The sequence below is a fragment of the Spermophilus citellus genome (genome assembly GCF_964194105.1).
Source record: "Spermophilus citellus genome assembly, chromosome: 7".
Lineage (NCBI taxonomy): Eukaryota > Metazoa > Chordata > Mammalia > Rodentia > Sciuridae > Spermophilus > Spermophilus citellus.
Genome location: NC_138188.1, coordinates 37,601,932 through 37,619,337, shown reverse-complemented (window position 1 = coordinate 37,619,337; position 17,406 = coordinate 37,601,932). Strand labels below are relative to the sequence as shown.

The 17,406-nt window shown below is 48.4% G+C and overlaps 1 protein-coding gene across 1 annotated transcript in view; it reads right to left on the bottom strand.

The window, feature by feature from the left end:
• CLSTN2 (calsyntenin 2) overlaps positions 1-17,406 on the bottom strand; it is a 573,838-nt gene that overhangs the window by 82,913 nt on the left and 473,519 nt on the right. Inside the window, exons 6-7 of the mRNA XM_081302788.1 lie at positions 17,044-17,229; positions 6,388-6,636 (exon numbers count right to left, since the gene is read on the bottom strand). Coding sequence (XP_081158914.1) covers positions 6,388-6,636; positions 17,044-17,229 — 435 coding nt within the window. The remainder of the gene's footprint in view (positions 1-6,387; positions 6,637-17,043; positions 17,230-17,406) is intronic.

Here is a 17,406-nt window from a genome sequence, read left to right as displayed (position 1 = left end):
CCAGGAACATTCTGGAACATCCATGGTGGTGCTGACAAATGGAAGGCTCAGGAGAGTCCACCTTGAAACTGCTGCTGGGAGCCATCTGGCCTTCAAACCCTGACTTATACTGCATCAGAACCAGGGCAAAAATTCCTTGGATTGACAAATTCTTTTTTTTTTTTTTTTGTGACAAACACTTCCTGGAGGGTTAAGGGAGCTCCTGCCAATCATGTCAGCTGCTCTGGACTCCTTAGCCTAGTTGGTTTCTCCTGGAGTTTGTTTTATTTCATCAGAATTGACACAGTGACCACAGAGCACGTTCTCCTGTGTGGCTTTAATCTAGGTTAAGAGGAGCTCTCCGGCTTTTAGTGGCTAGGAGGAGGGGACAAATTGATTTTCCAGCATTTAGATGAAATTCTGACTCTTCAAAGCCAAGAACCCCCACCCCCACACTCAGCAATCAATCGATGGGACCTTTTCCTCCTCCATGTAAAAGTTTATTCTCCTGCTTAGGAACTCTCATGTCAATCTGGCCATGATGCCTGTGGCCACAAGATACTACCAGCTGTCAGAAGAGGGTTATTCTTGGACAGGTGCTCAGAGAACTCACATTCTCCTATGTGGTAGTACACAGAGAAACTTAACAGAAGGTTCATGTATCATAAACGTTGAGTGGATGAGCAGGTAGCCATGTGCAGTGGAAAGAGCGGGACCCTAGAGATAGAGACTTAGGGTGGAGCCTCTCAGAACCTCCGTCTCCTTAACTGTATCATGATGGGTTTGCTGGACTGTCCTAAGGTAGCCTAAGACTGTGGCCTTTTGACGAATTTCTATGCATCCTAAATAGTCCTCACCTGTGGAGTTTGGGTGGGAGAATCAACACCAATCCCAGTCCCAGGGATGAATCCTCACTGGCTCTGTCCTAACAGTTAGCTGCAAGAAACCCCTCTGTGACACTCATGCTCAGGAGGTATGCCCAAGTTCAGCCATGGAGGCCATTCTCCTGGCCACAGAGCTTCTGTTGGGGACCACTAAGGGGGGCTGGGTCTAGGCTAGGGATGACTGTTTTCCTGGGCAGCCTGGTAAAACCTGAGTAGAAGAGGCTCACCCTTTGCCCCTGGAGTGGCCATGCTCACCTCGGGGATGGGCAGCCCTGTTTATGTACATGGAATTGATACATACATGGGCACAGATCTGAGAGACTCAAAGACACCTCCACACACTTTACCTTTGGGGTGACTTTATGAAGCCAGCCCAGTGCTGAGTGTCTTCAGTTATAAGAACCTCCCAGGCTGGGGCTGCAGCTCAGTGGCAGAGCGCCTGCCTAGCATGTGGGAGGCACTGGGTTCAAGTCTCAGCGCCACATAAAATAAATAAATAAATAAAGGTATTGTGTCCACCTACAACTAAAAAAAAAAAAAAAAAAAATTAAAAAAAGAACCTCCCATTCCCTGCATTTGTTTGCTTTTCTCAGACGTCTGATATCAGTTTCCTGTGGGCTTCCCACTGCTTGGAACTGAAAGCATCTTAATTGACACAATGAGGAAATGTGTGTAAAGCATCTGCCTGGAACAGACGCTCAATGACTTTGTTATCACAGAGATCATTACCCGGCCTCGTGACCACGGCAACGTGGCAAAATAGTGTCGGACACTGTTGGCACACAAACGTCGCTGTTCTCCAGAATGCAACCCGGGAACAACGGCAGGGAAGAGGATGGTCGGTCACCCAGCAAGGCAGCGCTGGCCCAGGCCCGGGCTGGGTGACCACTCTGAGCCTCTGATTGGCCAAACCCTCTGGCCTGGTTATGGGGCATCTTCAAAAATATTCCTGTCTCCCTTTGCACTATATAACTGATTTTTCTGTAGTTTCTGTTAATAGGTGTCAGGGAAGTGCAGGCAGAGAAATTTGCCTTCAGTTGTTTTATTTGGAGTCAGTTTGGGCAAGGAGGTGGATCAGGAAGAATGAAGGAACAGACTTCAGGAAGAATGAAGGAACAGACTTCTCTCTGTGGGGTCAGCTCCCTCCATCTGCCTCGATTCTCTGGACTCCTGGAGTCAACACACATCTGAACAGGGTCTGCAGCTCAGCCCACAGGAGGCTGGAGGGAGGGTCCCACCTCCTTATCATAGCAGAACATCTGAATCTTTCTGAGAGGTCTTCTGGTCATGCTGGGGGTGTGGGCACACCCCTCCCTTTTCCAGTAGGTAGTGGGGACCATCCCAGCCCTCTACCAGGTTGATACCTCTGCCATTCTCACCTGAGGCTGCTGGGTCAGGTTAGCCCTCTCTCTTTTGGAAAGCTCCAGAGGGAAGTGGCTAGCTCTGCATGTGTCCACTTTTCATTCATTATTTTCTGCTGACCTCAGAGGGAGCAAGAGGATTGCAGGCCAGGAGGAGGGGATCCCAGCAGCAGGAACAGGAGTGTGGGTAGGAGGGGATTAGGGAGACAGGGCCCGAGCTGAGCTTGTGAAGGGCAGTGGATGGGAACCCCCCACACAGGGTAGAGAGAGGTGAGGGCCAACCCAGGTTGCAGGAGGCACAGTGCCCCACTGCTGTGTGTTCACCTGACCCTGTTCTCTTTGCACCTCAACACACAGTTAAACACATTCACAGCCTCCCCAGGGTCAGGTGGGGCAGTGGGACCAAGTTCTGGGAGGCCAAGAGTGATCTTCTGTCCTGGCCAATAAAACCCTTTTGCCTCATCTCTAATCTGGCTCTCTGATCTGTGGCTGAGCTTGGCAGCTTCAGAGGGTGGAAGGATGCGTGGTCTGAGAATGTCTGGAAGAAACAGAGCTTCCCTGCCCTCCAGGCCCACCTGTGACTAGACAAATCATAACCCACTTGATTCTAATGTATGAAATATGATATGTCAAGAGCTTTGTAATGTTGTGAACAACCAAAAAAAAAAAAAAAAAAAAAAAAAAAGCACAAGGAAAACTGATAAGAGAGAGCCGGCCACTGGGAATGCTGTTTGTTGGTAGTGATAACAGTTGTTGCCGCCCCAACACCCAACATTTTCCTGCAATTAGCCTTTGCTGACTAATCAATTCTGTTGTGCAACTATTTATAAATTCCTTCATAGTGGGCCAGCATTAATAAGTTTTACTGATTGTACCAAACAGAAATTAATGCAATTTTCATGAAGGGCAATTCAACAATTTACATTAATAGCGTTCTTAATATTTATATTCTTTGATTTAGTAATTCAACTTCTGGTCAGGAAATCATCAGAAATGTCCAAAAGTTATATAGTAGATGCTCTCTACAGGATTGTTTTATTTGCATTTGAGAGGAAAAATCTAAATACCCAACAAAAGGGAGCCAGAGAAATGAAGTATTATAAATCCACATGACAGAGTCTTAAAACTGCCATGAAATTCATTCTGAAAGGAATATTCTATCACATAGAGAAGTGATCTGAATAGAGTTATATAAAACAAATAGATAATAGTATCACATGTATTATAAAAATAGATTAAAAAGGTAAGGACATTGTACATATAGAGAGAAATAAAGAGGTTTTTAATGAAATGTACTTCTTATCAGAGTATTAGGGTTTTGTGGTTTGTATATCTTTATACTTTTCTGTCTTCTACTATAAACATTTACAGGTGGGAAATTTTCTGATATGCAAAAGCCCTAATCAGGCTTTAATTTAGTGCAAATATTTTAATTTTTATTCAGGATAAAGATATATCTATAGAATTTCTTTTAAAAGGCAGAAGTTAAAAAAATGTTTCCATTGTCTCTGTGCCAATCTTGAGCTTATAAAGTATGGTTTTCTACTAAAAGTTGCAAAGCACCAGGTCTTGGCGATTGGGGTGCTGACTCTCCTGTTGGCAGACTGTTTTGATGACCCGAGGCATCATTGTCTAATGATGCAGAGTTTCCAGTCTTGGCTGTCCAATAGCATCTCCTGAGATTCTGATGAATGGACCTAGGGTGGGACCCTGGCAACTACATATTTTTACAAGTGCAATAATTTATTCTAAAGAGATGGGCTGGGGATGTGGCTCAAGTGGTAGTATTCTCGCCTGGCATGCGCGGGCGCTGGGTTTGATCCTCAGCACCACATAAAAAAAAAATAAAATAAAGATGTTGTGTCCACCGAAAACTAAAAATTAAATATTAAAAAATTTCTCTCTCTCTCTCTCTCTCTCTCTCTCTCTCTCTCTCTCTCTCTCGCGCGCGCGCCTGTGGTACACTTGTCTGCCCTTGGGCATGGGCTAAGAGTTCCCAAGTCCAAGCCTGCTGTTCTTGGATATTGGCAGCAACATCCAGGTCCCATCACTCAACCTTCCAGATTCCAGTTGCTCCCTCTCTGAGCAGAAATATCTACATCTGTCTCCTCTGCCTCCCAGGGTTACCTGATACATCTCAGAAACCACCATATGTGTGGCCACTGACCAAAGCTCAGCTGCTCTACATCTGTCTACACAATCCTAGGCTGCCACTTCACTGTGGTTTGGGATCTAAGACCAAGATGGCAGTGAACCACCAGGTCCTGCGAGGGCCAGGCCACTAAACCTGGTCCCAGATCTCAGCGCTATCTCACACAGGTCTGTGGAATCCTTCCTGCGTGCATGTCCCAGAGCAAACCTGATGTTGGCACTGACCCCACCCATGTAGGCTTGTTTTGTGATGAGGGGAAATCCAGACCACTCCCTGTCACTTTCTACATCCAGAAAATGCATTAACTTGGCTGTAAAGATCAACTGAAACAGGGAGTATGGAGGTTCTTGTAGCAGCATAAAGTGGAAAAAAATCCAGAAGTAGTAATAATAACAATAGTAACCATCATTAGCAACCCCAGGTAAACTAAGAGGTATTAATTATATATCTGGGGCTGCAGAGTGATTTCATTCTTCATGTTTGTTTTTCCCGTTTTACATGCGGGGAAACTGAGTGCTACAGTTAGACATGAGATGTCTCCCCAAACTTATGTGTGAGTCAATGCAAGAATTTTCAGAGGTGAAGAGAGATATAACCTAATCAGTGGATTAATCCACTGGTACAGATTAACTGGGTGGTAATTATAGGCAGATAGGGTGTGGCTGGAGGAGGTGGGTCACTCCTGAGCTGCTTTTTTCACTGCACCCTTTTACATGATGTTCTGTCTCATCTCTGATCCAGAGCTACAGAGTCAGCCAACCATGGACTGAATCTCTGAAACCGTGAACCACTAACTTTTCTTTCTCTAAGTTGTCCTTGTCAGGTATTTGGTCACAGTGACTCAAAAGCTGACTAAAACACTGAGGCTCAGAGAGATTAGCAACTCCTCAAAGGTTAAACCTGAAGGGGTGGAACTTAAGCTGTCCAAAAGTAGAGGCTGAGTGCTGGCCATTTTTCTATGTTTTCTTCTTACTGTTACATCTGACATGGTTTTTACTTATTTGGGGCATTTGAACAAAAGTTGCATTTGAATGGGAAGCGGTAATTATCAGTAAAGACAAAGTAATATATTTTGCATAAGATCTCAGAATATCTGTGCATGTGTGTACCTGTGCATACATGTGTGTGTGCATGGGGACTTTAGTGACAAGAGCATGGGGCACGGCTTTGGTTGGGTCTAAGCTATCATTCCATTACTGATGCTTGCTTGCCATGTGACTATCTGGGACAAGCTGCTGAACTTCTCAGGGATGTGTACTTATCATTCAGATGGGAAAAGCAATAGTGCTATTATAAAATTTATATAAAATTATAAAAAGGAGTCAGAAACTGTTTAACTAGTAAGAGCCAACGCCAATCACAAGTCCTGTGTGCCAGGCACTGTTCTAAGCACTCCATGCGTATTAATTTACTTAACCCTCATACAAACCCTACAAGGGAGGTGACACTGTAATGCCCATTATATAGACTGGGAAAACGAGGCACAGAGAGGCTTAACCACTTGCCTGAGGTCACATAGCTACTAAGAGGCAGAGTGATTTTAACCACCAACCTGTGACCTGTCTTGCTCAGGTGAAGCTTCCTAAATGCCTAAGAAATGTGAGCTACCATTATTACCAGTGCCAGTGATTTTCAAATGACTACTTTAAGTTGCAGGACCCTTTTATTCAAAAGAAGTCCTTTGGGAGTCTTTATGTACTAAAGGTGGAGCTTCTTGTTTGAAGTCACGATGAGGATTCCTCCCCCCACCTCACTCAGAGCCATCCTAAGGCACCTCTGGGGATGCTGGAGTTCTGAGGAACCCAGTTGGGAGATCACAGGTACACCAGCTTTGCATTCCTGGTGTACCTGTACCTTCTCCCCTTTCCTACTCCCACTTCACCCCAATCCCAGTAAACCACAGCCAGAAAACCAGAATGCATTCCCAGGGCTCCTCCCACACTGCGTCTCTTCTCCCTTCCCCCATGACCACGTCTGTGCCCAGACACTGGGCTGGGCTAGGGTGACCCACCGGTTTTGTCTGAGTTGCAGAGGATGGTCTCCTTCTCGGCTCTCACACCGGGGCTGGGGCCGTGCTTCATCCACATGGTGATGGTGAACTGGTCGGTCAGGTTCTTGGGCACAATCCCATCTGGGATCTTGGCACCCTGCCTGCCGTCAAACTTGAAGATCATCTCACTGCTGTCCACCAGCAGTCCTGCTGTCCAGTTGGTGGCAGCACTGGGGGACGGAAGGAGGTCAATGATGCCTGAGGAGGCTCCTGCAGGGCGGGGTGGGGGGGGACAGAAAGCACAAAGGGTCAGTTCTCAGGGGTTAGGCAGCTTCACCTTCTGTTTTTCTGCTCCTGGGTCAGGTCTGTGCCTAGACCTGAGCTCAGTGACTTGGGAGCAGAAATGTCCAAGGCCATCCCCATCCCTGGAGAGGTAGCAGTCACTTTGGCATCAGACGTAAGTGATGGCAGTGGCCAGGTGGGGTACAATCCATCCATCCATCCATCCATCCATCCATCCATCCATTAACCCATCTGCTGTTTCTTGAGCACTAACTATGTGCCAAGTCCCCTGATAGGTGCTGGTGGCTCAAAGGTGCATCAGACACAGTCCCTAACCTGCAGGAGCTCAGAGCCCACACATTGACCCAGCATGATCCACACTGTGACTGGGGAGAGTTCCAGGGCCTGATCCCCTGAGAAGCAGTGTGAACCCCTTTATTCTCAGCATGCGTTTTTTTTTATTATTATTACCACTCATCGATGTCAAATGGTACAGTGGTTGAAAACATGAGCTCTGAAGCCAGTAAAGCTTGAATTTGACACCTGGCAGCATGATGTGCTAGCTTTGTGACAGAGAGCAAGTCACCTGACCTCTCTGCCTCTATCTTTCCTCTCCCCATTGTGTTTGGGGACTGGATGAGATAATGCACCAGAGCTTGGAGCAGCATGCTGGCCACATGGTGAGTGTCAGCTATGACTTTATCACCAGCTCCACTATTATTTCTGCCACCACTAGTATTCCAGGCTGAGGCCAGGGGATGCTGAGAGCCATAGCCAAGTAGGAATGACGCATGGCATTTTTGGTTGAAAGGTGATGCCAGCAAGCCATTGAGATGATAAAGATTATGTTAAGATGTGCATTCAATTGGAGATTAGACCCCTGCTGTCCGCCTCAGCCTGCTACTTTGGAGCTCTCCCAGGACTCCCGGAGAGTTACCATTGGTTGGGGAAGTGCAGTAGGAGGGATTTCGGGAGGAGGGATCTCCTGTTGGTGTGGTGTGCCCCAGGAGAAGGCCATGTGAGGCGCATTCGTGGGAGTTTTGGAAATAAAGTTTGTTCCTGCTTGAGTGGCTCATGATTTTGTGCCCAGCCAGACTGCGGCAAGGGGACATAACCCGAGCAGTGACAAACAGTGGAAAGATGAGCTTTCAGTGAGAATCACAGGTCAGCTCAGTGGAGTGAGGGCTGAGGTAAGAGGGCGAGGCTGCACTGGGGGAGAAGAGAGGACTGTCCCCCTGGGCGGAGCCCCACTCAGTTTCCCGAAACACTCAGATGCAGAGTGCTCTGCATTCTTCTGTCCATACAGAGGCAGGGCCTCGGCCACTCGGGGAAGATGGAGGCCAGGAGCTCCTTGCTGTGTCCAACTAATAAGAACCGGGGCGTCTAAGGCCCAGTGCGTAGGGGCTGCCACCCACACCACACTGCAGCCAGTCATAAACTTGGATGAAAGCTGACTGTGGGCACCTGCTGTTGGTCAGCGTCATGGAGTTTTGACTTCTGTACAGCAGAGCCTCATCTAGGTGTGGGTTTCGAGGTCAGCTACCACAGACAATCTCCCACAGTTAAGATGGCCCCTGAAAACCCTCAGGAAGGTGCCATATTGGAACCAGAAGACTTCTTTAAAAGGTTCAGCAGAGCCAGCTTCCCTGCAGGCTAGGAGCAGATCACCAGGTCATAGCCGTGGAAGGCTTGCCGTGGAAGGCTGCTCTATGTGCAAAATCTGTCTCCTGGGAGCCCAGATGCTCTACGTGTCCATCTGAGGGGCTCTAGAACTGCTGAGCCTGAGAAGGCGGGAGATGCCTGATTTGTGCTCAGCAGGGGAAGTGTGGGCAGTAGGGACGCCGTCTACATGAGTATTACCCAGGGGTCTCGCTTATCCTGTCTCAGAGGCATAGCAGCCCTCAGTTACTCCTGACTGCCCACCTTCCCACCTGGTGTCCCCATGAGATGCTCTGGATATTTACCCGATGTTCAGATGACCTGACATCAGTTTGACATCAGGATTTCCAGTATGAAGACAGCTAGTGACTGGGGAACACATCGTGTCTGTGGTTTCCCATGTCTGGGGTGGCCATGGAGATGTGGGCTGACTGCTCAGGGCTCCTGACAGCTAGCTCAGGCCAAGGATGCCATACAGAGGGGCACAGCCCAGGGCACAGATGAGCATATGGTGCTGATGGAGGCTGGCTCTGTCATCCACGCAGCAGTCAGGACTCCACACTGGGGGTCTGGAGGAGGGCTCAGCAGGACTTGAAACTCCCCCACATGAGGTCCTTCTTTTGGCTCTGCTGTCCCTGTAGAATTCACACTGCACTTGGCACCTCAGACTAGGGGAGGGATCAGTTGAAAATTCAGGACTGGTTTGGGGTGACGTGAAAGAAAGTTTCGTTATAGAATAACCCAAGCCCTGGATGGTGATATTCTATACATGTAGCTGATTTACAAGACTTTACTTTTTATAGTTTTGCAGTTATGAAATTGTTATTTTCCTAGCATTTTTTTTTGATGGCACTGAGTGGCATCAGACCTGATTTAGTTAGGTACTTTACATGGTCATTCTTAGTTACCTGTCTGTAGTGAATACTACCAGGAGTCCTGTTTACAGATAAGAAGCCCCAGGCTGAGCAAGCCCAGGACTGTACTCAGCTAGTGAGGGGCTCCATCAGCATGGTTAGCTCCAAAGCCCAGGCTCCCCACTGGACCACCTCAGTGAACCTGGAGGGAGATCGTGTAACCTCCTGGGAATTTTGCAAATATGGATACTGAGGCCCAAAGAAGGGGAAATGACTGAACCAAGATTGCACAGCAGCACTGCTGACTGGGGGCAGGTGCAGCACTCAGAAACATGGGCAAGGGTCTTTCTACCACACATCGGCATCCATGGGGCCATCTGGTTGGCCTGCACAGCATAGCCCTGTGCCACAGGACCCTCCCGCTCACACAGGTGGCTGATGCCACAGAGAGGCTTATCGAGGACAACATGTATCCTGGCAAGGACATTGATGTGGAATCCCTGTCTTCCCTGTGGAGGGGGAGTGACAGGCCACCCTCTCTGTCTTGTAGATGTTGCCTGCAGAGAGCATAAAGCCGTGTTTAACCAGATGGTACAAACTTCCACAAATGTAACAGATTGCCTTTCATCTCTTGGTGCACTTAAACAAACAGAGAAAGATTTACTTTCTCCTGAGTTCTCCTGTCTCTTCTCCCCACGGGATCCCATGGAGAGCAGAACAGGGTGCATGGTGGATGTCTCACTAGCAGTGATGATGCACATCATCTTAACACCAGGGTGCATTTAAGATGTTTCTTTGGAATCCTCCATGACAGTCCCTGGGGCCACCAGAAGCTGAGAGTTCCGGCTGATCTGGTACACAACAGCAGTAGCTTGAGTGCTAGGGGTTTCAAACCAGAGGTGAGGTCTGATGCCAGCTCCCTGGGCCATTCAGAGTTGGAGAAGCCACTCTGAGTTAGGGGTGAAAGAGGCAGCTTTGGGGGCACACTATGGTAGAAGAATTAAAATAGGGCCAGGGGATGGTGGTCAGTTTCTGAATCTAGTTTATGGGTTTGCATTCTGCTCTGGGTGTCCTTGGTGTGAGCAGACAGCATTCTTAGCACTTCAAAGTGGGTCTGTCACAAGGGTGATGGACACAGAGCCCTCTGGGTCTACCACAGGAAGTTGGAAGGGGGTGATGGAAGTAGGAGGGCTTTAGGGAGATGAGCCACTATGAACAAGGAACCATTCTGTACAGTATTCTGGACAAGACACATGTGAGCATGGTGGCTGCACCAAACAGACCCCATCTCATTTCAATAAATGATGATGTCATGTTCAAGCTGCGTCAGGGGCATCCATGAGCCAGACCAGGGATTCTACCTCCAGGGACCCAGTAAGCTTTTCACTTTCTAGAAAGTGCCCCTAGCCAGCAGTGTTGCTGTGTTATCTTGGTTCAGTCATTTTCCCTTCTTTGGGCCTCAGTTTCCATATCTGCAAAATTCCCAGGGGGTGACATGATCTCCCTCCAGGTTCACTGAGGTGGTCCAGTGGGTGGTCCAGTCAAGTGGAAGAGAGTCTCAGGGGAGGAACTCTACAGTGTCTGATGGACCAACAGGGCTGTCTAGCAGGGGAACACATCTGTATGCAACACACTTCTCTGACCCAGGATTTTAGCTCAGCCATAGGACTGAAACGTGAGTGCGGGTGATATATGTCATATCAAGGCAGAAGCCCCAAGAGACAGGCATGGTTCACCTATTTTTATATCTGCATGGACATGAACAGTGTTCTAGATACCAGCTGTTTCATTAGCCTGGGTCCAGGTGGGAAACCACATGGAACAGTCCCAGCCAATCCAAGGACATGGGATAGGAAAGATAAACCTTTGTCATTTTAAGACAGTGAGACTGTGAGGCCATTTGTTACTGCAGGAAAACCTGTCCTTGCCTGACTCAGAATTCATGTGAATAACGGATACCAACAGTTATGATTGCATTTCTCTATCTGGGTACCTGAGGGCCAGACATGGAGGACTTCTTCCTGATGTCTGTAGGAACTCACACCCCATTGAGTCTACAATTAGATATCATTCTATGTTATGGTTTGGATACGAGGCGTCACCCCAAAGTTCCTGTGTTAATGCAAGAATGTTTGGAGTCAAAATGATTGGATTACGAGAGCTGTCCATCCTACTTTGAATGGACTGACTGGCTGGTCACTGTAGGCAGGTGGGTGGGACGGGGGGAGGTGGGTCCCTGGGAGTGTGCGCTGGAAGGGTACCTCTTCTCTGAGGCCCTTCCCTGCCACTCTCTGCTTCTGGCTGCCATTGTTAGGTAGGTTAGTTGGTCATGAGCAGGTGGGCAGGGGAAAGACAGGTTAAAGCAATAACTTATAAAAAGATATTATTAAGTAAAATCTATGAGTCACAAGCCATAGGGAATCTTTTTGGGCAAACAGACATCTGGAGAAATCAAAGTGAAATGCCTAACTTTCCCTAAGCCATACGTAATTACAATTTCTCAAAAGAATCTTTCCTTAAAATCATAAGAAACTTTATCAGTCAGCCAAGTACCCAGAAGGTGGGGCCTCATATGTCAAAACCTCCCCCCACCACAGTTAATGGCATCCCTTTAAGAAACTTGTTTCAAGATCCTATCGCACACCAGTCTCCTCTCTTATCACCGAAAGTATGTCAACCACCCGATCACCCTTTGTGATCACCCTTTGCGACTACATCAGGACACTCACAAAGAAAGTTTGCTGGGAACTATTTAAAAGTAGTAAACAATCAAGGGGAAATGAAACAAGAACAAAGAGATCCTAATCTTCAAAATCCTAACTTGGTAAGGGCCATGTAGTCCTAGCTTAAAGTGACCCACCCGTTTTCTGTCCTGGGTGCCTTCCTTTCCATCTTTTTAAATCAACTTCTGTCTACACTTGATGCAACTTGCTTAACGTCATTCCCTGCATGATGCCAAGAATCCAGGGAGGGATCCCCATGACCACCTTGGTTCTACAGACGAATCTCCTCTGTTACACCTTGTCCTGGGCAGCTCTCCTCCCCACGCCCTTCACCATGACGTGCTGCTTTATCTTGGGCCCAGAGCAATGGACTCAGCTCATCACAGACCGAACCTCTGGAATCATGAGCCCAAATCAAACTTTTCCTTCTGTAAGTTGTCCTCTTAAGATATTCTGAAAATATCTGACAAGGTAATGAAAAGCTGACCCGTTCGACCTCTAGAATCCTAGACAAGATGGGTCCTTCCAGGGCCTTGGAATAGAAACTTGGATTTCTAAGTTAAGCCAGCTGGGCTTTGGATGAGGTGTGGCCAGCCATGGGGCTGGGACATGGATATCTACCTAGTTGCTGACCAGCTTGGACAAGGCCACTGCAGACACTGCATGTGATATGGGAGCTGCTTCAATGACCCCCAGGAAATCAGAGGCCACTGCTCACCACCATCATTCAAGAGTCAGTGTGCGCCGCTCTTTATGATGTGTGATTAGTGATTTAATCTGATTCCCAACTGGTGTTCCCCAGTTCTCCTTGTCTTGGAGAAACCCGTGATGGCTTCTTCTTGGAGCTGAGCTATTCTGAGCGTACTAAAATTTCTAGTGCTGATTCTTGATGAGAACAATTTCTGTTAAGCTGAAAGGTGTAGTAGGAAACCAGGACTTTCATAGCTCCCAGAGAACTGCCTTGTAACTTTTTAAACATGCCTGTCTTTCCCAGGAGATTGAATGTTTAGGTAGTTGTATTAATAGCTATATTATTTCAAGAATTAGCACAGCATTTGTAGGGATAACAAATGTTTGTTGGATTAATAAATACATGAATGAATGAATGAATCCTCCATGAATATCTCCGGGCTCAAAAGTGTATCAGCCCTGAGACTCACAGGTCTGGTCACCTGTGCTGCTCCAACATATGAAGAGTTTATTTGAATAGCATGTTCCCAGTATGCAGCCTTTCTTTCAGCAGGACCTGTCCTGGGAATTCTCGACTTGCAAACAAAGCAGCTGTCCCTGTCATTGTGTGCAGTAGGTACTGGCCAGCTGCCAGAAGTCCAGCGGTCCCCTCGAGGGACAGCCCCTGACCTCTGTGCTACCCAGGGTATAAGCATCACAAAGTCCTTTTCTATTTTCTGAAATAAGTAGTGACATGGGGTCACTGAAGTGGGCTGTCCGTGAGCTGTTGTTAATGTCAAACTTAATTCATCCCAGAGGTCTCACGAACGGCTTCTACATTCAATTCATCTTCAAGTTCATGCTCAAGTTTGCCTCTGGAAAGTCTGGTACTGAGGCAGGGGGTCCCTCACCTGAATCCCTGAATTTGAAAATAGTGTAAAAGGCTGGCCAACTTCTTCTAGAAGCCTTGCTCTGAGTAAAGCCAGGGTGGTGGGACATTGTGAGGCTAAGACTGCCTCACATAGGGAACACGGTTTCAGGGCCCTCCAGAGCTTTTGTCCAAGACAGAAGGGAAGTGTCTCCATTAACACATCTCAGGGAGCAGCACGCCTGACATCTGGTGCTTTTCAAGTGCTGCTGCCTCTGCTCAGGTACTTCTGACAGCAGGCCTGATGTCGGCTGCCGCCGGCTTCCCCTTAAACGGGAACCTCTCACTACCCCTCGTGGAGCTGAAGCTACAGGAGGAGGAGGCAGGTGGGCAAGGACCAGATTTCCACGAGGACCAGTGGGGAAGCGTAGCTGGCTAGGCCCCCACAAATGGCAGCCTCACAGAGGAGGCTCTGAAGTCCAGCCACCAGGGAGGCACCCTAGGAGGGAGCCTGGGTGTGCATGGGACAGGTGACTAGTGCCCGAGGGAAGGGGAGAGCGTTCTAGTGATGGGAGGCATGAGCAGAGGCTTAGGGATGAGAACCAACAAGGTGGAGGGACCAAAGTGGGAGATAGGAAACCAGGTCCATGTCCTGGGCTACAATAATGGATCAATAAAGTAGAGGAGGCTGGAATTAGGCACCTCCCCCTGAGTGTCCCAGATGACTGTCATCATTGTCCCCTCGATCTGCTCTTGCTCCTGGATTCCTCGCTCTGGTGGGCAGCACCCTCATCCAGTTAGAGGCTCACACAGGGCCTGCTTAGATTCCTTCTTGCTCAGTCCTGGCAGCTAATCAATCATTGAATCTTGCTGATTTTGCCTCTTAAACCTGTCTTAGATTCATCCCCGTAGCCACTCCCCTGGTTCAGAACTCATTAACTCTTGCTTAGGCTATGACAGTAATATCCTAATTGGTCTCCCTGTTTCCCTCCAAAGTCAATAAAGATTGTAGAATGAAAGCTGCACCAATGCACAGATTTGAAGTGACCTGGTAGCTCTCTAGTTGGGAAGCACAGCAAGTAGCCTATCTCTGGCCCACTGAAAACACACAGAGCTTACCCCAGAGCCCATTTTGACCTCCACTAGTCAGGGACTGCCGCCCAACCGGGGTCTCAGGAGGGATCCAGCCTGCATCCTCCTTGGAGTTCAGAGACAGCCTTTGCTTTTGATCTTTTCCCTGAACTCTCCCCCAGTGCAATCAAGAGTCAGGCTTCTGTCAGGCACGGTGGTGCACGCCTGTAATCCCAGCAGCTCTGGAGGCCGAGGCAGAAGGATCATGAGTTCAAAGCCAGCCTCAGCAAAAGCGAGGTGCTAAGCAACTCAGTGAGACCCTGTCTCTAAATAAAAATACAAAATAGGGCTGGGGATGTGGCTCAGTGGCTTAGTGCCCCTGAGTTCAATCCCCAGGACCAAAAAAAAAAAAAAAAAAAGAGTCAAGCTTCTGATGGGAGGCAGGATTGGCCTGGCCACCCAGGTTACTGGGACAGTTTCCCATATGTGTGGTGGGCAGTTCCAGGGGTGAGGTCACCAGAGAGAGAGAGACCTCTGTCATTCAAAGGCAGTTCCCAGCATCAGATGAAGCTGGACTTGTGGGGAGCGCCTGCTTGGCCCAGGTATCCTGCCCTCCTGCACGGTGACTCTGGCAGCCCAGATGGAAGAAGCTGTGTTAACACACCACGTACAGGTTTGCTCTGAAGTTCCTCCTTCTCGCCCTCCATGTCTCCCGTCTCTCGCCAGCAATGTTCGAAATCAGTTCTGCCCTTGGGTCCCTCTGGTCTTTAGCAACAGATTCCATCATCTCCTTCTCGCCTAGAGGAGTTGAGGAAATGACTCCAACCCAGGGAGCCTCAGGGTCCAGTTGACTGATAATCCAGGTACACGGGGAGTCAAATGGGACATTGGTTCAAAGCAACATGTCACTTTGATGGCTTCTACACATGCAGAGGGAAGGAGAGGCTGGGGCCAGTTTTCTGCATATTGCCAGAGTGGTTGGGAACACTGGAGTTGAAGTGCCCCCCAACCCTGTGTTGTTCCAGAGGGATCTACATTCCCACTGGCCTTCCCTGCCAGCCTGGTGACATGAGGAAGGGACATGGTGATGCCCAAGCAGGATGTATTTCAGTTCTAAAATTTGCACTTGGCTCTTTGGGCAGAGGAGTGGAGGTAAAGATTGAGTGTGTGTGTGTGTGTGTGTGTGTGTGTGTGTGTTCCTGCAATGTCAAAGAAGGAAAACTGTCCCCCATAGTAGTAGGGGGCTCCTGGGGAGTTGCAGCTACACTGGGTATTCCAGAGCCACCCTTTCCTCTTGAAGAGGTGCTAACCCCTCCTAACACGGGCCCTGTGTGGGAGCAAGCCTTTCCCAGCTCCCACAGTATGGTGTAAAAGTCCAAGACTAGGCCCTGGATTTTCTTGGAAAGAACAAGGATGCAATGAACTGCAGGTAGGGGCGGGGTGAGGGGGCCCACCAACCCATGAACAGTCTGACTGTCCGCACCTCAGGGGTGCTTATCCTCTCCTCCCCCAGGCTCACTGGAGAGTTATGTTCTAGCTCCAGGGTTGGCCGTGATGGATACAGAGCTAAAGACCCCACCATCCAGACAGACCCACCTTCAAATCGTGCTACTTTGCTACCTGTGTGAACTTGAACGAGTCATTTTCACATTCTGGGGCCCCAATTTTTTCATCTCTAAAGCTGAGTGAAAGACATTCTCCCCACAGAGAAGATGGGAACTAAATTAAGCAAATGCACATGGAGAGTCTCGAAGAGTGCACACAGTAGGTGTGTGTACTACTAGGCTACAAAGCTACAAAACTACAAAGCTAGGCTTCCGCCTTTCACAGAAACCCCCAATTAGGCTGGTTTCCCAGTTCCAGGCCTGCCTCCTTTCTTGTAGCTCCCTCTCTCAGCCCACTGACCACAAGTCCTCTCTTGGCCATATGTGGATATCTCCATTAGCCCACCTCAGCCCACCCAAAGCTCCTCTCTGCTGGGCAGGGCCCAGTTTGATGGGCAGGTGACCTGAGCCATTGCACAGGGCTTAGTTGCTTAGTTTATGCACCTGGTTTAATGCTTTGCTGTTGAAAATTCTTAATCATCTTTGAACAAGGGTCTGTGTCTTCATTTGCACTGGGTCTTCCAAATCATGTAGCTGGCCCTGCGGAGAGAGCCATGCCCTGCCCAGGTTCTTGATACCACTGGTTCCTACTGGCCCTCTATAAACCAGCAGAGCAAGAGAGCTTGGGTGTCCTTACACTCTGCACCAGGGGCTTTGAAACACATTGTGCCATTTCATCTCTGTCTTCCTAATCAAGAACAGAGGCTTTGCCAGGCTACTTGTCCGAGGCCACACAACTGGCAAGTAGAGTCTGAATCAGTTGCGTCAGATGCCAAAAGAGATGCCCTTCTGATCCTCCACCAAAGCAAAGATCCATCTATGAGCTACAAATATGGATGGCACTAGGGTAGGCTGAGAATTTTCCAGTTTAATAACATAGGCCTTTGTTTGCGTATATCATTTAAACACACCATCAATTTAATAAATTCCCATGGGGGAAAACCTACCACAGAGTTTCTGAAGAGATTTCTCAGAATAGGTCTCCCGGTCACAGCCCTTGCCAATGTAATTGGTCTGCAGCTCCGCGGTGACCTGGAGGGAGGACACGGCACCGTCGCACGTCTCCAGGTGGATGCTGGGGAACAAGGGCACACTCCCCGAGCCAGGCTGGTACTCGATCCTTTTGGTCCAGTCTGAATAAACAGAAGCAGGATGAAAAGTCAATCAGGTATGGTGAGTCTTGCTGAAACACTTGTTTGGAAGATGCGAATCTGTTCCAATAAATGAATTGTCTCAACCACCATATTGAGGAGCCGTCTGAAGATAATGGGAATTTCACATTTGGTGATGCAACGTCTGCCCCCTGAGAA